At 42.7% G+C, this 22300-nt stretch overlaps 3 protein-coding genes across 10 annotated transcripts; 2 read left to right on the top strand and 1 right to left on the bottom strand.

Annotated features, from left to right (window-relative positions):
• Nucleotides 1–1374: 1374 nt before the first annotated feature.
• Nucleotides 1375–12306, top strand: LOC111597631 (SRSF protein kinase 3). Of its 8 annotated transcripts, none has more exons than XM_023312436.2 (8): nucleotides 1375–3100; nucleotides 6734–6955; nucleotides 7018–7469; nucleotides 7534–7871; nucleotides 8153–8281; nucleotides 11473–11568; nucleotides 11646–11916; nucleotides 11985–12306. In XM_023312436.2, the coding sequence occupies exons 1-8, from the start codon at nucleotides 2160–2162 to the stop codon at nucleotides 12179–12181; spliced, it is 2646 nt and encodes an 881-aa protein (XP_023168204.2). In that variant the 5' UTR covers nucleotides 1375–2159; the 3' UTR covers nucleotides 12182–12306. The 8 variants fall into 8 exon arrangements, with proteins under 8 accessions (XP_023168204.2, XP_023168205.2, XP_023168201.2 ...); XM_023312432.2 differs by having other exon boundaries at nucleotides 1448–3100; nucleotides 10948–11568; nucleotides 11985–12305; XM_023312435.2 differs by having other exon boundaries at nucleotides 1449–3100; nucleotides 11461–11568; nucleotides 11985–12305.
• A 1214-nt stretch (nucleotides 12307–13520) lies between these two features.
• LOC111597630 (membrane-associated protein Hem) lies at nucleotides 13521–17416 on the bottom strand. The gene is made up of 2 exons (XM_023312431.2): nucleotides 16039–17416; nucleotides 13521–15982 (listed from the first exon to the last, which is right to left on the bottom strand). The coding sequence occupies exons 1-2, from the start codon at nucleotides 17216–17218 to the stop codon at nucleotides 13782–13784; spliced, it is 3381 nt and encodes a 1126-aa protein (XP_023168199.1). The 5' UTR covers nucleotides 17219–17416; the 3' UTR covers nucleotides 13521–13781.
• A 427-nt stretch (nucleotides 17417–17843) lies between these two features.
• On the top strand, nucleotides 17844–22049 carry LOC111597552 (isoleucine--tRNA ligase, cytoplasmic). Its single transcript, XM_023312348.2, has 7 exons — nucleotides 17844–17923; nucleotides 17986–18136; nucleotides 18193–18811; nucleotides 18866–19498; nucleotides 19562–20412; nucleotides 20470–20962; nucleotides 21026–22049. Exons 2-7 carry the CDS (start codon nucleotides 17988–17990, stop codon nucleotides 21971–21973), a joined length of 3693 nt encoding a protein of 1230 aa, XP_023168116.2. The 5' UTR covers nucleotides 17844–17923; nucleotides 17986–17987; the 3' UTR covers nucleotides 21974–22049.
• Nucleotides 22050–22300: the final 251 nt, after the last annotated feature.

The raw sequence follows: 22300 nt of genomic DNA, 5'->3' as shown, positions 1-22300 counted from the left end.
GTCACCAGGATCGTTAACTTTCATGTCTATGTATGCGACCGCCACATATACCACATATACCACATATTAGATTTACTTTGCATTTGTGTGTGTGCGTACCCTATAGAAATTTGCCTGTTAGCTAAGAATATAATATTTGTTGTTGCAACCTGGTGTCCAATTTTTAAAATTAGCTTACACTAAATTGTTAAAATATGTTCATATATGTAAAGAATCCAATAAACTGTTCTGTGCTCTTGCTGAATGATGGGTCAATTTTGGTTGGGTAAACGTGTATATGGAGACCGCATCCAACCAAAGAAATTGGTCCGCTCGATAAGTTGCAAATGTATATAAATAAGTCAAGTTAAACAGTCTAGAATCGCACTCAATATAACCATAACGTTTAAACAGCAACATCAAGAACAACATTTAATCCCCTATCTATTCTAAATTTACGTAAATATATAGTATCAAAACTTCCTTCAAAAGTATTCGTATCCAAATTATATTCAATAATTGTTCGCCCACAAAATATTGGTAATTAAATTTATCCTCAAATTGTATTATTTATATATTAAATTATTTAAAATTGTTTGGTTTTTGTTTCATATTTAATGTAATGTTTTGCAATTAGACAAAATATTTTATAATATCCTAAATGTATATCATCTGTATCAATTACAAAGAATTAGCACATGTATACACACATACAATTCAATAAAAACATATATAAATATACATATATATAAATATGTATGTATATATATTATATACAATTAAAATTATGATAGTACCATTTTAAAGTTTTGTGTGTGTATTTACGAGTAAACAAAATAAAAACATTTCCAAATATTTAAATTACAATTAACAATTGTTTTCAAATTTAAATTTTTCTGATACAAAATGAAACCGAAATCAATAAAATAACTATATAAATGAATACAATTTGTGCATATTATTGAAAGAACTTATTTGAAAAGGGGGGGCGCATCTACCTGCAATACTCTCACAAAAAGCGCCCGGCGAAAGCTTAAAAATAACTGAAACGCCATTTTTACGACTTTTTCTGCTGATGTGCATTGGTAAACAAATACGGCATTGTCTATCGTGTTGTTGGTGCGGCTGAGCTTTTGACAGCTGACTCTAGCAGTGAGCTTTTCAGCCTCTCTAAGCTGCTCTCGTTCTCTTTTGGTTTGTTTTGTTTTGGTGCTTTGTGGGAATGCTTTTGCAGTAACGGCGGAGCCGGCACATGCGCTCTGCCAGTAAAAGCGAGCGATAGCGAGAGAGAGAGAACGGTCTGAGGCTGGGCAGTAAGTAGAGACGGCTCGGCGCAACTTCGCTGCAGGGTTTGTACGGGTCAGAAACCGATAGACAGTCGGAGAGTACGTGTGCGAGGCACTGCAGAGTTAAAACTGGATAATCAAAGGTGTAATCCAGAAATACATTTTAATTTTTCCTGCTGCTGGGCCAAAATCGGGAATCTAGAAATGTTAAGTGATACCTCAATTGGGGACAGAAGTTAAATGAATTCGCTTCGAATTAATCGCATTATAACGGTAAAACGAATGAATCAAAAGTAAACCAAAGTCAATACCGAAGTGGAGGAAAAATTAGCCGCGTTTGTATCTGTGTGTGCGTGTACATAGTTTACGTTCATGTATGTGTTAATTTTTCATGCGCAATTTGGGCTATAAAGCAGAGCGAGTGGCGAAAAGCGAAAAACGAAAACCGAAAACCGAAAAACGGGTATTAAAATGCATTAAAATGCTTTAGACAGGGAAGGCCTTCATTGATTTTCCTACGCACAGAAGTATGCTACACAAAGTAAAGTAATTGGGGAGGCGATGGCTTCGACTGCGAGTGCAAATGAGCCTGGAAACTCTCTGGCTGCATTGGGAGCATAAGCGCCCCTGCAACAAGAACAAGGAAGTCTGCATAGAGGAACAAAGGACAATCAGGATGTGGACGACGGCTAGGACATCGGCGCCATGTAGCTGCTAACCAAGGCGAATACCTTCAGAAAACAGCAGCAGCAGCAGCAAACCAAGAAGTGCTAACACAGAAAAAGGAGTCGACGCCAGCGAGACCTGAAAAAGGACTCTCTCTGAGTATCGTTCACACTGCAGGCGCATTGCGGGCATATTGCCAAGCTGGCTCCCGTTCTGCCCAGTAGCGGCATGGCCGGCCTTGTGAGCGGCGGTGGCATCAGCGGGGGGAGCAGTGGCAGCACGGGCAGCAGCTACAAGCACCAGCATCAGCATCAGCATCATCTCATTTCGCCCACCCACACATCGTTGGGCCACACACACACACTGACACACACACTGCCGGCCGGCATTTGCAGCAGTGACAGCGGCATCTCCACGCTAAGTGCCATCTCGCCGCCGCTCTCGGCGGGCAACTCGGTGTGCGGCAACACGGCGGCCAACACGGCCGGTGGCAGTCCTCAGCTGCGCACCTCGCCGGCGCTTAGCATGCTGGGCAGCGGCACGGCTACGGCTAGCGGCAAGGCGCAGACTCAAACACAAACGCTGAGCCCCGCGGGCAGCGGTTCGCCAAACTATCTGAGCACCATGAAGCTGCTCGGTCCAGCTGCCAGCATTGACTTGGGCAGCTCGCCGTTGTCGCATCGCAACTACAGCAACTCGCTGAAGGGTTTTAGCTTTAGGCGCAGCTTCGACGACAAAATCATTGCGCCGCCTTTCTTGTCCCACGCCCACGGACTGGGCTACGGTGGAGCCAATGCACCAACAGCTGCGCCCGCGCCCGTGCCTATACCGTACCCACATTTCCATCCGACGACTCACCATCATGTGAATATGGCTGCTCCGGTGGTGGCATCCGCCCATCATCTGCATTTGCACCACCATGGCACGGGAGTGGCACATCAGCCACTGTCGCTAGGCACGCTGACGTCTTCGCAGTCGACCACGAAGCTCTCTTACCGGGATGACTTTCTTCAGCAGATTGGATACTTGCCAACGACACGCATCTACAGCACCCCGACGAGCATCGTTGATGAGGACAAGGCTCAGCAGGATTTTCTCTCTCTATCACTCTCACCGCCACTCAATCGGCGACGCGATATGCCGGCCCTCCGAGGACCCTTCGTCAGCCTGTGAGTAGTCATCTCTCGCCTCCACTCAGTCATAGACTCTTTTATCGAACCTATTTTATACAACCCAGCGTGGGGCACTATTAAATTCATCACGACAACGAGCACCTCTCAATTTCTGTGTTGGCAGGTCAGCCAACTGCCTGAGTTCCCACCCTAAGTGCACAGTGGGCTCGACTTCCCAAAAAGGGAAATGTATTTCAATACTCTAATAGATCGTTGCAAGAAAAACTGACAATGGATCGTTTCATAAATCGAAGCCAAAGCTTATGAGTTCAATGCAATTAGAGTTGGTTTCTTTGCTTTAGATTTAACAATCGGATCACACCACAGTAGAACTCTCATTTACGGCCTAACACTATTAGGGTGTGCCAAGAATTCTTGGAGTCTACTAGCTATCCAAGCCAAGCGACGCAGCATTAAGTTTTATGTCTTTACTGTAGCTTGACCGAGGAGCGTTTAGATATAACTTTAAATCAATCAGTAGAAGGCGTGGAATATAATCGATAACACACCTCCAATCCTTCCATTCTAACGGTCAAGTTTACGGGCATAGAATATATAATAAATTACGGGCATATATGATTTGCTTTCATACGGATAACAAGATGACTGTTGCCCAAACCTGATATATCCTGTTCGCTGCCTGAACGTATATCTAATATATCTTTTTGTAACTGGTGGAAGCTGCGTTTAATCATGTCTTTAATGCATAGTATTGCTTATTATCTGGACAACTATTTCGGTCCAAGTTTTGGTTTGAGGAGCCACAAATATCATTATGGGGGCAATGGTTATGTGCAACAAAAATGGGCAGTTGTTAGCTCCTTCTAAATTGTAAGAATATATATATATATATGTATATGCTCAGCATCAAGATGCCAGCCAATGCAGATGATTTCGTATTTCAAAATGAGATTTACAAATATTAAAAGCAGACCTTGTCCTGTCACTCGAATCTGGACTGCTCTGTAAATCAATAATCTTGTGCTAACCCAATTCTTTAGGGCGAATCAAATTGAAAGTCGGCACAGGGTATTTTCTAGTTGGGCACTCTTCTCTAGAGGACCTTTTTTTGTAAAGACTTCCACATGAGATTGGATACAGACAGTCTCGGAATATATGAATTTAATGTGTATTGGGCATCAATATAAATATGATAATTTAACTCAATTTAATAAGATATGCAGTTAAATCATGAGAACGAAACAATGCTTGTTGTTACTACCAGCAGAATCAGCGGCTTTTGCACCAATGTGCAGTCAGTGCCAATAGCACAACAATTTGATCACTATTTACTATGTTCGCGCTTCACGGCGAACTTTCTATTCGCCTACGCATAAACATGTTCTTAGATAAGCTCACGTACTGACCAATCCAATGGTGGTTTGGGCTTGTTTACGTTTTTCATTTGCGTTCAGTTGCTGGTGACGCAGTTACACACAGACACACGCATGCACACACACACACGCATGCACAGACTTCCCTATTTATGCTGCACTTGAAAAAAAACGATGACGTACGCCGTATGCCGTATGCAATTATTTGCATTTATTTTTACAGCAATTTTTTGTGTTTACTCACACACACATACACACGTACAAATATATGTATGTTTGTGTGCATGGCGCGTCTATAAATAATAATACTGAAGAAGCAGCCGCCACGGAGAATTTTTAGTTTAGTTTTCTGAGCGGCGAGGCAACAAAGCAAGCGATGTAAGGTGCGTGTTTCTCTTTGTGCATTAGGGTGAGTCATGCAAGGAACAAGTGTTTTCACAAAGGGGCCTCGAATTGGAGGATAAATCAATACTCACAGACGAGCTTACTCACTTTTGAACTTTAAGTGCATATTGTGTGGCTCCAATAGAGCTCGAAGCTATATTTAAAATTTATTTATATTGTTTCAAAGTAAGCATCCAGTTTTGCACAGTGCTCAACTAACTTTTATTGTCACAATAATGATGAGAATAATAATGATGCTCTTCGATGCTCGCAGCTTTTGCTATTCGAATTCCATGACCGGCACCTGCCGCTGCCTTGGCAGAGCCGCGTGCTACGACGAGTTGGTGAGGAAAATTGGATAATTACGCCAAAATATATGTATAGAAATACATATATATTTATATATATATATATATATTGGATTCTTATATATATATATATATTTTTTTTTTTTTTTAAGTATATGTTGCTGTGGGTCTCTTTAGCTGCACAGTTTCTATACATGCAGACGAAAAGTCGATGTATTTTGTATTTCTTTGTGATAAAAACAACAGCAAATATACAAATACACAAATATACTCGCTATTGGATTCTTTGACTTTGGCTCTCTCTACAAAAACACTGATGTTTCAGCATTCTCGCAGATGCCAGCGAGCCGTACGGTTGTCGAGTCAAAAAGAAACACATGCTTTTCATATTTTAAAATATTCTGCGTTGTGAGATTTATTTATTTACCTTCGCGTCCTCAGCGCGCGCGTTATGTAAGCCGTCTTTGGAAGTGAAGAGTGCAAACGGTTTGCGAGTGTACAAAAACAATGTTAACTGCGAAGCTGGCCGCCAACGCATAGGAAAGTCAAGGTCGCCAGCCCCCTCTGCATCTGCCCACTCCGTCCCTTGGGGAACGTACTCTCATTGTTGCGCCTATGTGCAATGTAGTGCAGTGCGAAAATCGAATAGTCGAACAAACTCGCAGCCGAACTTGTGATGGAGAACTGGTGGATGCACTCCCCGGAGCTGGGGCCCATTTGCCCGAAGGAGTCCAATGCGACATTGCTGAGTGGTTGGGTGTGGCTGGACTGGAATTTGAGTGGATCTCTGATCAAGCAGTACTACGTACACTACACTCATCTGCTGGCACTCTTTGCCAGTGTGTTCCGGCAATATCTCGGCCAAGTTATCAACACACTTTGGCATGATGAAATATTCGTTTATGGATTGAAGGTGTGCTTGCTGCTTCTCTTTCTCTATCTCATGCACCTGCTGCGGCCTCGAAGCACTGAGAGTTTGATCTCTGAACCAACGACTACAACGCCTTCGCTGGCCAAGGAGCTGAGCTGCGACTTCAACTTTGTCTCCGAGCAGGAGAAGAGAGCCGCCCAGGAGGCGGCCACCGAAGCAATGCTGGAGGTGGAGGAAAAGAAGCGTCGCAAGCGCTTTACCAAGAAGCGTAAATGCGTCTCTGCTGGACCAATACTTATTCCACTACGCCACCAATCGCAACGACCCAAGAGCCACAGGAATTCCGGCCTCAGCTTCGAGCCACTGTCGCCGAGAGATCAAATACTGGAGAATGTTCTGGTGCTGAGAGAGAAACCCTTGACGCTAAAGCTGCCAACGAGCATTGTTGATGCACAGTCAACGGTTGTGCCAACCACCAGAGTGGAGACAGAGGCTGAAGATTTGGTTGCACTCATGTGCGTGGGTTCATGCTTAACTATTGCTCATATTCCATAAGAAGTCTGTTCTGTCTTAGACTCATTCATTAATTTTAAGTGAGATGATGATTCAGTAGATGAGTTGAACAGCTCTTAAATGCCATTGTTCAGTTGGCTTATAGCTACTTAGTAACAACTGAATAATCCTAATATTATTGAGCTTAATTTGTTGTCTTTGGCTTTTGCTCTACTTTCAGCTCGGAGCCTCGCGGCACATTGAGCACCACAGATGAAGTTTACCCAGACTCACCGGATAGCAGTCTCTACGGCTCCGATGAGGAGCAGGAAGATGCCTCACAGTATTGCCGTGGCGGCTACCATCCGGTTGTCATAGGCGACATATTCGACAATCGGTTTCGGGTTGTGCGCAAGCTGGGCTGGGGTCACTTTTCTACTGTGTGGCTCTGTCGGGATCTCAAGTAAGTAGAGGTAACATTCGACGGACAATACATTTTGGACAGCTGTCTGCTCTCGCCAACAGAGACGAGAAGTATGTAGCTCTTAAGGTGGTTAAGAGTGCTCCCCATTACATAGAGACTGCAGCTGATGAGATTCGATTGCTGGAGGCCATACGCGATGCAGATCCCCTCGACGTGAAGAGAGAGAGGATTGTCCGACTCATGAATCACTTCACGGTGCGTGGTGTGAACGGCGTGCACACCTGCCTGGTGTTCGAGGCGCTGGGCTGCAGCCTGTACAAGCTGATCGTGAAGAACAACTACCAGGGATTGGCCATTGCACAGGTGCGCAACATAATCAAGCAGGTGTTGGAGGGATTGGACTATTTGCACAGCAAGTGCAGCATTATTCACACAGACATTAAGCCCGAGAACATTCTACTTGTGATCGACAATGCGGCGGCCATGAATCAGCAGATCGATGATGAGATCAACAGCCTCCGCGTCAAAGGCGTCGACTTTCCTGATTCGTATAGTAAGTGCAACCTGTCCCAACGCCTTTGGAGTTGGTTTTCATTCGGTCTTCTTACCACCTGCAGTCAGTTCGATTGAGAAACAAACGAAAACAAGGGCCAAGTGGCCGCTGATCGAACCAAATGGCTCAACGAACACGAGCAACAGCACGGCGAACAACTCGACTTCGTCGACGCCGCTGGCCGCTGTGGTCATGTCCTCGTTGGACAAGGACGACACCACCACCTCGTCTACGCTCAACTCCAACACCACATCCTCGCTGGCGTCCAAATTTTCTAGCCTCTTGGGCGACAGCGAGTGCAACGGCGTCGGCCTGGCCAGCGTCTGCGGCGTCGATAGCCCGATCGGAGGTACTACGAATTTAAGCAATCGCTACCGTGCTGAGAAGAAAATCACTGCCAAGGTGAGTGTCCCCCAGCGCCCTTCCGCCTGTACAAGCACAGTTTTCAGCTCATCCGCGTCGAAGATATTTTGCACTCAAGTCCAAACACAAATGTAATAAAGATCAACTAACTATGTTTACCCAAGCAATGTATGTATGTATGTACGTAAACGTATGTATGTATGTATGTCTGTTATTTATGTGCAGCACACATGGCAGTTTATTCATAATTTGATTTGATTTGATTTGATTTGATTTCCCTTCCATATTGATTTTGTTTCAAACATTCTTCATTTTGTTAGTCTTCTATTGACCACGATGAGGACACAGACACCGACACCGTCGGTGACAATAGCACCATTGCCAGCGACACGCCTACCGATCAAGACGTTAGTCTTACCAAAAATATCGTTACCGTTAATTCAGATAAGGTAAAGTGCACATTAAGTTCCTCCTAACCCCCGGAAGTTGGCTCGCTAGTTCCCTCGTTCGCTCGTTCCCTCGTTCGCTCGTTCGTTTGTTCAGTAATTGTGTTTGATGCTTTGCTATCTTCTCGAGTTCGGGAAGCTTAGACCCATTGCGAAAGGCGTCTGCATAGTTCACAGTGCGTTCGTTACTAATCCAGCATCAACGATTTAATTCTAAACTCTAGGACATTATCATTTACGATGTTCAATGTAGCCTCTAGCCCAAGGCCCTTACCAATCCAAAATCTGGCTTTTCTTTGTTTTTATTTAATCAGACGCTTTTATGCTTATGAACATGCTCCAATCTTCAGTTGCTTACTTCTATATATACATGTTACACCCCACCAATACCGCTATGCTAACTGTGAATCCAAGCTATATATAAATGTGCCCAATTATGTTATTTAACTATATATGAAATGCTTAACTCTTTACATACCTCACCTGATACAGCTGGCTTAAGCTTTAGATGTTTTTATGCTTAACCCTTTATCCACTCAAAGCTATTATAAACAAGTAAGAAAGCTCTACTCGGGGTGCCCGACTAGGAGATACCCTGATCCTAGTCCTTTGAGTTTTGTAATATTTTCCGTAGTTTGTATCGAGAATTAAAAAAAAAAGAAAACAAATAAAAATCGACATTGCGAGACCAGGATTCGAACCCGGATTATTTGCGCAACGTGCACAAACTCTACCAACACCGCCACTTCATAACTAAAAAAAAAAAATAAAACAATAAAAAACATTTCATCTCCTCTGGTCTCGAACCCGGACCAAGCTGCATACGAGCGGCGCCTATACCAACGCAGCCACTGCCCTTCTTTCGCGAGTTGTTGCAAATTTGAACATAAGTAGCAGCTAATAATTCAGCACAATTCAATCGCAATTTCAATTCTTGGAATAGAAAAGAATGCACGCATTTGAATGTATGTGTGCACACGCATAGGAAAAATGCGTGCGCGTGGCGCTGCTGACATGTGCTTTTGCAAATTGGCCAAACGTTTTGTTTAATAACTTCTGTTTTACTTAATGGATTTTAATGAAACTTTCAGCATATGATCTACATATCCTATTGGCTTGGTTGAGATGCAAACGCCTTCACATAATGGCCCTAGCTCCAACTAAACTTAAATTCTAAGAATTTGGGGGAATTTGGAGCCGGTATCCAAAATCCAACAAAAATCAAAATTGCATAAAATATACATAAGACTAAATACAAAATTTGGAGGCTCTAGCTCTTAAGACTTTCGAGATATAATTTATTTACTGCATTTCAATAATGTTTTTATTCGATAACAATTAAATGCGAATAGTTATCGAATATTTGAAACAAACTTGACCTGCGCGTGCTATACACGGACCTACAAAAAAAATTTCAAGTCTCTAGCTCTTATAGATGCTGAGATCCACGCGTTCACACATACGGACAGACGGACAGACGGACAGACGGACAGACGGACAGACGGACGGACAGACAGACGGACAGGGCTCAATCGACTCGGCTTGTCGTCCTGATCAAGAATATATATACTTTATGGGGTCTGCCACGCCTCCTTCTGCCTGTTACATACATTTGCACAAAACCATTATACCCTGATTTCCCATTTTTAATGGGATCAGGGTATAACAAATAAGAATGCTGCAGTCGGGTGCTACCGACTGCATAATACTCATTCACGGTCCAAAACTTTGGAATATATATATTACTGAATTACCCTGCTCCCAATAGGACGAGGTTACCAATAATTTAGTCGTTCAATTTTGAGCTTATAATTGCAAAAGTTTAGAAGGGTTGATCTTGGGTTTCTTATATACTAAGGGGAAAATTTGATAACTTTACAAGACTAGGGTACGCACGATAATCTATATTTGACGGACAAACGAAAACCAATATACTCTTTTACTTCGTGAGTGAGTATAAATATCGTTTAAATCCACATATCATATATCAACTTTGCAAACCAAAGCAACTAAACTGCCCAATGAAATAGCTGAACTAAAATAGTGTCAATAGTTTTTCATATGCTCAACCATTGAAAGAAAGCCAAACTTTTGAATATGGCTTACAAATTCAAATTACAAATATAAATCTAAGAGTTTCACATTTCTTATGTACAGATTCTATGACTATATTCAGCTATCACAGAAGACTAAGAAGCAGAATTGTTCTCTAACTTTGAACTATTTGGTTGTTCTCTTTGCCAGCTTGATATATGTATTTACATAAATGTCCGTATTGTTTTGATTGCTTTGAGCCAAGTTACTATAAGACGTGCTATATTGTTCATTGCTGTTAAAATATTGTGCTGTTCCCGCTGCGCTTTACTCAGTACTCAATGTCAGGCAAAGGAAGCGCGCAATAAAGACTTCTAAGTAATCTTATCCCTAATACTGTGGAACGAGAGTTTGATATTGAGCACTGAAGCAAAGCTGCAATCTATGATATCCTAGAACGTTTAAGTTTTTAACTGATGTTAACAGCTGGGCCAAGCCACTGTGCGATTCCAGCTGTTAAGATCTGATAAATGTTTTTGCATTGCACCAAAAAAAAAAATATGTGTTTTCTTCTTCTTTTCTTTCCTTGTGTGAACCGAAAACAATATATAAAAATAATCACGTATGCAAAGCAGCTGCCTAATACCTCCACAGTCAGCAACTCCTGCTCCACCTACACCACTGTTAACTCCAATACTCAAAGCACGTGCACGTCCACGACACAACAGAACAACAGTAACAACACCTCTGCGGCAACAGACAACAGCAACAACAGCCCCAATACGAACACGTTAACTGCAAGCTCCACAACAACCACATCAAACCCTGCCAATGCACCACCTTCAGCTTCCAGCAGCACCAACACCAACTCCACCACCACCACCACCACCACCACCACCAACAACAGCACGTGCACGTACTCCTTCACGCATCTCGTACCAACAGCAACTGCTGCAGCTGCAACAACAACAGCAACTATCACAGATCTGTATCATAGTAGCAACATTGGCGGTTGTGATAGCAAATCGACAGCAGTAACAACAACCACAACTGGCCATGCGACTTCCATCAAAGCAACCGCAACCACAACCACAACCACAACAACAACAGCTAAATTAAATGTCAATGCCAATGCCATTCCTTCGCAGAACCAGAGCCAGACCCAGAGCCAATCCTATACGCACACGATACAATCGCTGATCAACAACAGCAATGTGAGGGTGAAGATCGCCGACCTGGGCAATGCCTGCTATGACGTGAGTAAACCTTGGTTCAGCATCGCAAGCTTATTCAAATTGTCTGATGTCTCTTTCGTTCTGTGTGCGCTCTGTAGTACCATCATTTCACCGAGGACATACAGACGCGCCAGTACCGCTCGATCGAGGTGCTGCTGGGTGCGCCCTACAACTATACCGCTGATATCTGGAGCACCGCGTGCCTTGCCTTCGAGTTGGCCACAGGCGATTACCTCTTCGATCCGCATGCGGGTGAGTCTTACAGTCGGGACGAGGATCATCTGGCGCACATTGTGGAGCTGCTGGGATCGATACCGCAGTCGGTGATCCTACGTGGCAAACACGGGCTCAAGTACTTCACAAGCTATGGTAAGTGAGCACCACAGAACTGGTTGAGCTGTTGACCTAACAGTGTTGGCGGACTTCATCATTCGCAGGGAGCTTACGGAACATTACCAAGCTGAAGCCCTGGAGTCTGTTGAACGTGCTTGTGGAGAAGTATGACTGGGATCCCATAGAAGCCAAGAAGTTCTCAGACTTTTTGCTGCCTATGCTCGAGTACAATCCAGTTATACGGGCCTCTGCGGCGGAGTGCCTGCAGCATCCCTGGCTGGAGCAGGAGGAGTTCGTCTAGCTCACCTTGGGATCAGGGATGCAGGATGAAGGATCTGGGATCAAGCAACACTGAACAACGGACAGAACATATTTTAATCTCGAACTCATATTTGTAGGATTTTATATGCCAACAAGATTGTCATAGTGGAATTAATATTATGAATTATATATATATACATATATATATATATATACTTAAGCGCGAAAGCTGAACAGAAAACCAGATACCATTTCAGATCGTAGGGCAAAGAGTTTTCGAAACTTTTTTAAATTAACACGATTTTGTACTCGAGAGCTTTAAAAGAGCAGTTTAGCAAAACACTGCAGTTTTATTTATTATCAAAGGGAGGCAGGAACAGCAAAACGAACTAATTTCACTTTTTTAATTTCGTATTTTTCTCTTGTTTCTTTTGTATTAAAAAAGACAGTGGCGACAATTTGTAAGTCAACAGATGCCTAAACTGAATGACTGATTGCAACAAAAATAAAAATGAAAACAAAAAACAAAAAACAAAAAAATAAATAAAATAAAAATAAAAAAATATAATCTTTTCGAGCAAAACTGAAACTAAAGATTTAATAAGAATTAGTCAAATATTGAGAAGAGCGTTTGATAATAGTATGCTGTATATGTATGTGTTTGTATAATTAAGGACATATTTAAATATAGATACTAACTAGCATTGTTACGACTACGATAACGATAGCGATAACGGCAAAAGAAACATATACAGCCCGCTTTATAGCAACAAGTAGTGATTATGGTATAGTTAACCAAAATATTGTAGAACTTCAGCAGAATAAACCTGTCTATAATTTCTGAATTGGTTTCACGTTGTTAAGAGCCTGAGCTGAAGCATCACTTAGTTTATATAATTTATTACTCTACATAAGAGTTACACTTTTGTTTTTGCCCAGATACGGCTGCTGCGAGATTTCAAGAGAGGTCATCGCAGACACAAGTCAAATCCAAATGCACAATTGTATAATTCAGAACGTAAACTCTACAGAATCAATATGGTATTAAAGTAAATCACAAGTGAAATCTTGTATTGGAATTGAGAATTCTCTAATGAAATTTAAACTAAATCACTTTGCATTATACTTGGACGAGAATTAAACATATTTTATTACTTACCTACAACAAGTTTTGTACACCAGCCTAAGAAACGTAACATTAAACATGACCAAATAATATAATATTGTGGACGATTTTTCGATCAACACGCAAACAAAATAATACATAAATAACACACATTTAATATACACATGGGTAATAAAGTACAATAATAATAACGCAATCACCATGTAGACGGCGTATTTCCTGGAAGCGGGCTCCAAATGCTGAGGCAATTATAATACTCTTATCTTATGATTTGGTTTGCATATGCACTTTATTTATACAAATAATGTATCAAAATGCGGAATACTTTTGCCTTATATGCGCAGTAGTAGGGGTATTATCATTATATATTAGATATAATTATTAGGGTCTAACAATAGAATAATGTATACTCATTACTCGTAAGCATAATGCACAATGATCGATTATCAAAAACTATATACTAAATACTCGGATAATAATGCGAGACTTTTACTCTTTTACTTTTCTATGACCTCTATAGACCCAGGCCCATTATTTGCTCTTGTTTGTAGACGCCATGATAGGCGTTGCGGATAAGAACGTATGGGAAACAGGACTCCAGAAGGTCCATAGTGAGGAATGGTGACTGCTTAACTATCTCGTCCAGCAGCAAGTAAATTGATTCTCGATTGCGTGTGGCCTCCTTGTCGGACTCTTGACCCAAGCGGAGGAGAGAAGAACTGGCTAGAGCTAAAAATTCCTTCATACGATCCTCCATGTCGTTCTGTCCACAGATGGTGAACAGGGCTCCGAAGATGTTATTTATTGCAGCAGCCATACAGTGGGTGTTATTCGAATGACCATCAATGGTAGCTCTGTAGAAGGAATGCTCATTGCGAGCCAACTTTGGTATGGACACGGCCACAAATACCATCAGTAAGCAGGCTGTCAGGTGTTCGCCTTCGTCAAACTCAGGTTTTTTTGATTTTAATGTAGTAGCCAACGTAGGGTCCACCTTGCATATGAGACCCGCCGCTGACGCCATTTCGGATGCGACCCGTATCTGGTCCCCACCTGGCAAGTGCTCCTGAAAATCTTTGACCGAGCTAAGCAGGAAAGGAATTCGTTTGTCCAGTACATCCACCAATGCCTCATGTACGAGATTACGAAAACAGATAATCACTCCAATTATGGTCATACGCTGCAGTACCCGATCCACGTCCTGCAGCCGTTTGAACTGCTCTTTCATTACCTCCGGCTTGTCGAAACTAGTGCGCAAGGTGATGAGCACCTCCTTGTTGGTGCCCACTAACGACTTTAGTTCCTGCACCTGGTTGGCAATATGCCACATGAGGGTCTCATTTAGAGTCTTGATTCCATATGGACCGACTAGCTCGGCCAAGGCGCGCAGTTCGTTTAGATCGGAAAACTCCTGCGGATTAAAAGGTACCCAGCCCTCTGGCGAAATAGGCACAAATGCTTTCTGATTAATAGAGAACACAATATTGCCGGCAGAAACCCGGCGCAGCAGCACCTCGCTATACCAGGTATTGTACAAGGCTGCAATCGTTTTCTCTCCGTGTGAGTCCAGAGCCTGCGTCTGTTGCAACAGGCAATTGTTGAATACACGCGTAATGTCAATGTGCACGTAGTTCTCCACTGTCTGTAGTACGTTCATGTAGGCTCGTACGCTGGCTAGCAGCTCCGATGGTTTGGCAATTTCCATGGTTTCCTGGTTAAACATCACCATGCCGACCAAGTCGCGTGAAAAGCGATGCTCCAGATTCTGGCAGAGATACTCGCGCGGCGCAAAGGCAAACTCCCAAACGTTCACAGTGGGGCAGTAGTTAATGGCATAGCATAGCTCAGTTAAAGCCATGTGCAATTTATCCATGGTGGTCAGATCCTCGCGTGTCTTGCGGTACGACTCATCGCCTGGTTTGCGTATATCGTCAAAGTGTTTCGATTTCGATTTGTCCTTCTTTTTGCGAGCCGATTGAACAGATAGAATCTTGGCGCAGTGTTTGGGAAGCAGAGCATCTGCCATTGTGCACTGCTCGTCACAAATTGTCGTTATTATGTTTTTGGCCTCCTTGGCCATTTCCTCCAAAAAAATGTTCACCACACTTAGCGAACGCTCACGTATGTGGTGCCGCTCCTCTGGACACATTTCGTGAGTGCAATTCTGAAAATGGCTACAAATCAATGGAAACGCGATGATATAGCGATTCTGAGCCGGAAATTCCAAGCACATGTGAAACTGATCGTCAAACATTTTGTTATAAAAGCAAAATATGCTTAGATCCGAAGTCTCCACGAGTATCTCGTCCAGATTGTCCACAACACGCGTATGAAACACCATCGAATCGAGCAAGCGTGCCAGCTCCATATGTTCTGTGATGCGCAGCGATGCCTTGCCGACGCTCATGTATGTTTGCAGGCGGAACCAATCTAATCGGAAAGGTCTAAAGTAGAATAGCTCGTTGTCCTCCACTTGCTTGACAGTTAGGCCAGCAGCAGTGTTATATAACGAACTTAAGATGATGCTTTCGTCCTCTGGACACATCTGCAGGCTTTGCATGCGTATGTTCAGATCTGTGGCATCGAACCCAGACAAGTATTGCACGTAGTAGCGCTGCATTACCTGGCTATATTTACGCACTAGCGCGCGCAGCTCCTCCATGTGGAACAACAGTTCCGGAAGCTGTCGATCTACCAAGTCTTCATTACTCTTGCCTACAAGTAAACCTCAAAGTTTAATATGCAGTGGACTAATGAAGAAAGGTACTTACCTTTGTTCTTTATCAGCGGCGGATTGTCATTATGGCGGAGCAGCCAAAGAATCTCGTCACGCGCCAAACAAAGTCCAATAAATATAAATATTGCCTTAGGCCCCAATAGACCCGGCTGATCGGTCATAATAAGCGCCAATTCCTTCAGCGCAGTCCGCAGAAACTTGCGTCTTTCTCGATGCATCAATGCAGCTTTCTGAACGGCCATGTTGTACGCCTCCTTTACCTCGCCGATTCGCTTGCTATAGCCTTTGATTCCGTCGAATGTGGACTGAATGTACTGGTGAATCTGCAGCACTTCATCCCTGAAGAGAGCTACTACCCAACTGCTTTCCAAAGCGGATAGCCATATTTTATTAACCTCCGGATATTGACCTAGCATTTGGTGATTCAGCAACAGCCCGAATATGATCCAGCGATCCATAGCCTCCAACGAAATGTACTCACACGACATTGTGTCTGTACGCACAGCCTTCAGAAGTATGGCCGGGTTGCCCACAAGGCTGAGTTTCTGCATCTCGCGCCACTTGTCTGCGGGCAGATTGCGTAAAGCATATATTGAGGTCAGCGAGCGCAATGCGTTAGTGAGCAGACGCTGGTGAGGTATGAATTCTTCAGCCAGCTTCTTCAGCGGCACCTCGTAGTCAAGGATCATCTGGCCCAAGCGGGGAAATCCGGTGTCCGCCTGATTGTTCTGCAACTCAAAGGCCGCATTGTAGAGACCCAACACTGCCTTCCGATCCTCGACACGGGAGAGAACAATCATCAAGGAAACGTAGGTAACTACTAGGTCCAAGTAGTTTTTGGTCAGCTCGAAGTTGAGTGTTATGTCCAGGTGGATCTGGCAAGCATCCATAGTGGTCAGTAACTCGCAAACATTGTCCTTAAAGTCCAGCAGGTCGACGAAGGTGTGGTAGTAGAGCGAAAGAGATTTGATTATCTCTGCTTTGATGTTCACAATTGCATTCAGGCCTTTGACGTCGATGTTGGGGAAGCGCTTAACAATGAATTTAATTGACGACTCCAGAGACTTTTCAGACAGGAAGCCTGGCTTGGACTTGGTATCCCCACATGCTTTTTTTATGTTGTAAATTCGTGTTAGAATTCCGAGACCTCGGTCGTTTAAAATTATCAGCTTTTCAGCAATTTTTTGCTGATTGGGAAAAATTGGGCGTGCCATTGTCTTTGATTGCAAGTGTATCTTAAACGGAAATTATATTTTCATATACCGGTTTTACAAGTATTGAATAGTGTCCGACACATCAACTTGTTGCGATTCACGTATTTCTATAAATATAAGAATTGAAACGATGCTAATACTTCCATTTATTGCTTATTACTTTGCTGATCAAATACGGCTACGCTAAATGTACACATTTTATACAATGTGCCCAAATCTTGAAGTAACAAAAATACTGTATAGCACAAGAAGTCGTATTTTGTTTTAATAAACAGTATATAAACAGATCAAATATATTATATTTTAATTATATATTATTATATATTTTTTATTGTTATTTGATTTTAAATTATTTAATTTTATATTTTACAAATTTTATAAAAAGTTAATCGTTTATTAGTCTAAATTTAACAATAATATTTATACAATATAGACATTTATATGTCACGAATACCAGCATAACACAGAAATTATCATTGTAAGATTCTTAGACGACATGAAAATGAGTATATACCTTAAAACCTATATGCATTAATATTTAATAAAAATAAATTTATTTTAAAATTATTATGCAGTACCACTAATGTAAAATTTCGATTTATCGAAATCCGATAATTCACAACGAGAATTGAGAGCGGTGCATTCGATAAGCACATGTTGTTGCCATCACATCAATTTCGCACTTTCAACTCTTATTGAAGATAGGTAAGTTATTCATAAACATTAATTAGAGGTAAAAAGTGCAATTCACTAATTGTTCCTGACAGAAATGAGCAATCCGGAAAAACTTAAACGCATCGACGTTTGTCGCGTTCCTGAAAATATAAACTTTCCGGCTGAGGAAGAAAATGTGCTGAAGCAATGGAAAGCTGAAAAAATTTTCGAAAAGTGTAGCCAGCTGTCGAAAGGAAAGCCCAAGTAAAAACCACAATTGATTGCATCATCCAAAAGTGTAAAACTGATATCATTCTTAGGTACACCTTTTACGATGGACCACCCTTTGCAACTGGCTTGCCTCACTATGGACACATCCTGGCTGGCACCATTAAGGACATCGTCACACGATATGCCTATCAACAGGGCTACCATGTGGATCGGCGTTTTGGCTGGGATTGTCACGGACTACCCGTGGAGTTTGAAATCGACAAGCTGCTTAATATAAAGGGCCCAGAAGACGTGGCAAAGATGGGCATAAAGGCGTACAACGCCGAGTGCAGGAAGATTGTCATGCGCTACGCAGACGAGTGGGAGACCATTGTGACACGTGTGGGCCGATGGATTGATTTTAAGAATGACTATAAGACTCTATACCCATGGTACATGGAGTCGATATGGTGGATATTCAAGCAGCTTTTCGACAAAGGTCTGGTATATCAGGGTGTGAAGGTTATGCCCTATTCCACTGCCTGTACGACTTCGTTGTCCAATTTCGAGGCGAACCAAAACTACAAAGAGGTCGTAGATCCTTGTGTAGTTGTTGCACTCGAAGCCACATCGCTGCCCAACACTTATTTTCTGGTGTGGACCACAACACCTTGGACACTGCCTTCTAATTTTGCCTGTTGTGTTCATCCGACGATGACTTATGTCAAGGTAGATAAATGTATATTATTTTTTGGCAATTCATTATCAATTACCTTCGTATAGGTGCGCGATGTAAAAAGTGATCGGCTCTTTATTTTGGCTGAGTCGCGATTGTCTTACGTATTTAAAACTGAAGCGGAGTACGAGCTAAAGGAAAAGTTTGCCGGACAAACGCTTAAGGGTCAGCATTACAAGCCGGTATTTCCCTACTTTGCCAAGCGTGGCGCCGAAGTAAAGGCCCACCGTGTGCTGGTAGATGACTATGTTACGGAGGACTCTGGTACTGGAATTGTGCATAATGCGCCCTACTTTGGCGAGGACGATTATCGCGTCTGCCTGGCGGCTGGCATTATCAGCAAGTCAAGCGCAGTGATTTGCCCTGTTGACGATTCCGGTCGTTTTACAGCAGAGGTCACAGACTTTGCTGGCCAGTTTGTCAAGGATGCAGATAAGCATATAATAGCTAAGTTAAAGGAGAGTGGAAATTTAGTTTCCAGTGGCCAGGTCAAGCATAGTTACCCCTTCTGTTGGCGGTCGGACACCCCTTTGATATACAAGGCAGTGCCTTCATGGTTTGTGCGTGTCGAACATATGTCCAAAAACCTGTTAGCCAGCAGCGCTCAGACTTACTGGGTTCCGGACTTTGTTAAGGAGAAGCGTTTTGGCAATTGGCTTAAGGATGCCAGGGACTGGGCAGTAAGTTTTATTACCTTGCTGACATGTCTTGACTCTGATTTACATTTAAAAATATATTTGTAGATTTCCCGCAACCGCTATTGGGGCACTCCTATACCCATCTGGCGCTCTCCAAATGGTGATGAAACAATTGTCATAGGCAGCATTAAGCAGTTGGCCGAGTTATCCGGTGTTCAAGTAAATGATCTGCATCGTGAGACTATTGATGAAATTGAAATTCCATCGGCTATTCCTGGAAATCCGCCGTTGCGTCGAATTGCGCCCGTGTTTGACTGTTGGTTCGAGTCCGGGTCAATGCCATTTGCGCAGCAGCATTTCCCCTTCGAGAATGAAAAAGATTTCATGAACAATTTCCCAGCTGACTTTATTGCTGAGGGCATTGATCAGACACGCGGCTGGTTTTATACGCTCTTAGTGATCTCAACGGCATTGTTTAATAAGGCTCCATTTAAAAACCTGATTGCGAGTGGCTTGGTGCTGGCTGCCGATGGGCAGAAAATGTCGAAGCGCAAGAAAAACTATCCGGATCCAATGGAGGTTGTTCATAAGTATGGTGCGGACGCGCTTCGTCTGTATCTTATCAATTCGCCAGTGGTGCGCGCAGAAAGTCTGCGTTTCAAGGAGGAAGGAGTACGCGATATAATCAAGGATGTATTCCTGCCGTGGTACAATGCTTATCGCTTTCTTCTGCAAAATATTGTGCGGTACGAGAAAGAGGAGTTGGGAGGCAAGGCCCAGTATACCTATGAGCGTTCGAGACATCTACAAAACATGGAACATGCCTCTGTCATTGACGTGTGGATCCTGTCCTTCAAGGAGTCCCTATTGGAGTTCTTCGCGACAGAGATGAAAATGTATCGCCTTTATACGGTCGTGCCAAGACTTACTAAATTTATTGATCAACTAACTAACTGGTAACAGATATTCACATATTTTTAGCTCATATATATATAGCTTTCATTTTCATCCAGGTACGTGAGATTGAATCGCCGTCGCATTAAGGGCGAGATGGGCGCTGAACAATGCATACAATCGCTAGATACTCTTTATGATGTCTTGTATACAATGGTCAAGATGATGGCACCCTTCACTCCGTACTTAACCGAATACATTTTTCAACGACTTGTATTGTTCCAGCCAAAAGGTAGCTTAGAGCACGTTGACTCTGTGCACTATCAAATGATGCCTGTTAGCCAGCGCAAGTTTATCCGTAGAGACATTGAGCGATCCGTGGCGCTAATGCAGTCGGTAGTTGAGCTTGGTCGTGTTATGCGTGACCGTCGTACACTGCCTGTAAAGTATCCCATTTCGGAAATTATTGTTATTCACAAAGATAAGCAAACTTTGAAGGAGATTGAAAGCTTGAAAGATTTCATACTCAGCGAGCTGAATGTGCGGAAACTGACGCTAAGCTCGGAAAAGGAAAAGTACGGAGTGACACTACGTGCCGAGCCTGACCATAAAGTAAGTATTTAATGCTAGTGATACACGACTGTAATTCTTATTAGCATTTTAACTTTGATGTAGGTGCTCGGACAGCGTTTGAAGGGAAATTTCAAGGCAGTTATGGCAGCCATCAAAGCGCTCAAGGATGAGGAGATTCAAAAGCATGTGGCCCAGGGTTACTTTGATGTTTTGGGCCAAAGGATTGAGCTGGAGGAAGTGCGCATCATTTACTGCACCTCTGAGAAGGTTGGCGGAAACTTTGAGGCACACAGTGATAATGAAGTCCTCGTTTTAATGGACATGACGCCAAATGAAGAACTGCTCCAAGAAGGCTTAGCGCGTGAAGCTATTAATCGTGTGCAAAAGCTGAAAAAAAAGGCACAGCTTATACCAACTGACCCCGTACTCATATTTTATGACTTGAAGAGTAATGGTAGCAACAAAGAAGTTCAGGAAGCGAAGTCACAGCTGCAAAAGGTTCTGGTCAACTATTCGTCCATGATAAAGGGGGCAGTCAAATCGGAGTTCCTTCCATTTGATCAAAAGCAGGTCGAATCAAAGAGGCAGATTATCAGTGAAGCTTGCGACCTCAAGGGAATCCAACTCAACTTGACAATTTGTTCCACTGAGGAGCTGCAGCTGCCAAAGCTTGCGTGGTTAAACGTAACCCTAGATGGCGAACTGCAACCTCGATTCTCCAATAGCAACAAGGCCTCCATTTTTCTTCAGGATGGTATTAACAATCAGTACATCACATTGGACAAATTGCGAAGTGAATTGGATGTGCTTTTCGGACTCTATGGCATCAGTTACAACATTTATGTGGTGGATAACCAAAAGAAACTGAGTGAACTTAAGGTTGTTGACAAGAGTCTAAATGGAAAGCTTCTTGTTTTAACTCGCAGCACGAATGCACTAAGTCAAGAAGCCAACTTTGAAGTGGTCCCGGTTCCTTATTCAAATTTTGTTAATCAGCCGTCTGGAGGCACAATCTTTACTGAGAACCCCAAGGGTCGCAGTCTATTGTAAGTGCTGAATTTCAAAGAAATGTCAAGTTGATTGGTATTTATTGCAAATGTATCACGATATAAGAAATACATGTATGAAAACATTTCATTTAAACTTTGTTTCAAAACTATTAATGTTTAAACGGATATGGGGTCTGAAGGTAAATAGGCAGAATGAGGTCGAACCTTTTAGACGTTGTGGACGTAAGCAAATACTCAAAATTTTAAATAAAATTTCAATTTATTTCGTTAATGCAATGGGACAGCAAGAGAGCCGAATAATATGAACCAAATAAATACGATTTACAAACTGAAACATGGTTACTTAACCGTTATTTGATAATAGCTC

Source organism: Drosophila hydei, unplaced genomic scaffold, assembly GCF_003285905.1.
Source record: "Drosophila hydei strain 15085-1641.00,03,60 unplaced genomic scaffold, DhydRS2 tig00000001-arrow-pilon, whole genome shotgun sequence".
Classification (NCBI taxonomy): Eukaryota; Metazoa; Arthropoda; class Insecta; order Diptera; family Drosophilidae; genus Drosophila; species Drosophila hydei.
The sequence above is the reverse complement of the archived record's forward strand: the minus strand, read 5'-3'. Positions and strand labels throughout refer to the sequence as shown.

What these genes read in the sequence shown, in the direction of transcription:
- LOC111597631 (XM_023312432.2), top strand. Translation starts at nt 2,160, where the DNA reads ATGGCCGGCCTTGTGAGCGGCGGTGGCATCAGCGGGGGGAGCAGTGGC. An exon ending in CGACTTTCCTGATTCGTATA is followed by an intron (nt 7,470 to 7,533) that starts GTAAGTGCAACC and finishes TACCACCTGCAG; the next exon opens with TCAGTTCGATTGAGAAACAA. An exon ending in CAAGTACTTCACAAGCTATG is followed by an intron (nt 11,917 to 11,984) that starts GTAAGTGAGCAC and finishes CATCATTCGCAG; the next exon opens with GGAGCTTACGGAACATTACC.
- LOC111597630 (XM_023312431.2), bottom strand. Translation starts at nt 17,218, where the DNA reads ATGGCACGCCCAATTTTTCCCAATCAGCAAAAAATTGCTGAAAAGCTG. An exon ending in GCCGCTGATAAAGAACAAAG is followed by an intron (nt 15,983 to 16,038) that starts GTAAGTACCTTT and finishes GTTTACTTGTAG; the next exon opens with GCAAGAGTAATGAAGACTTG.
- LOC111597552 (XM_023312348.2), top strand. Translation starts at nt 17,988, where the DNA reads ATGAGCAATCCGGAAAAACTTAAACGCATCGACGTTTGTCGCGTTCCT. An exon ending in ATTGATCAACTAACTAACTG is followed by an intron (nt 20,413 to 20,469) that starts GTAACAGATATT and finishes ATTTTCATCCAG; the next exon opens with GTACGTGAGATTGAATCGCC. An exon ending in GTGCCGAGCCTGACCATAAA is followed by an intron (nt 20,963 to 21,025) that starts GTAAGTATTTAA and finishes ACTTTGATGTAG; the next exon opens with GTGCTCGGACAGCGTTTGAA.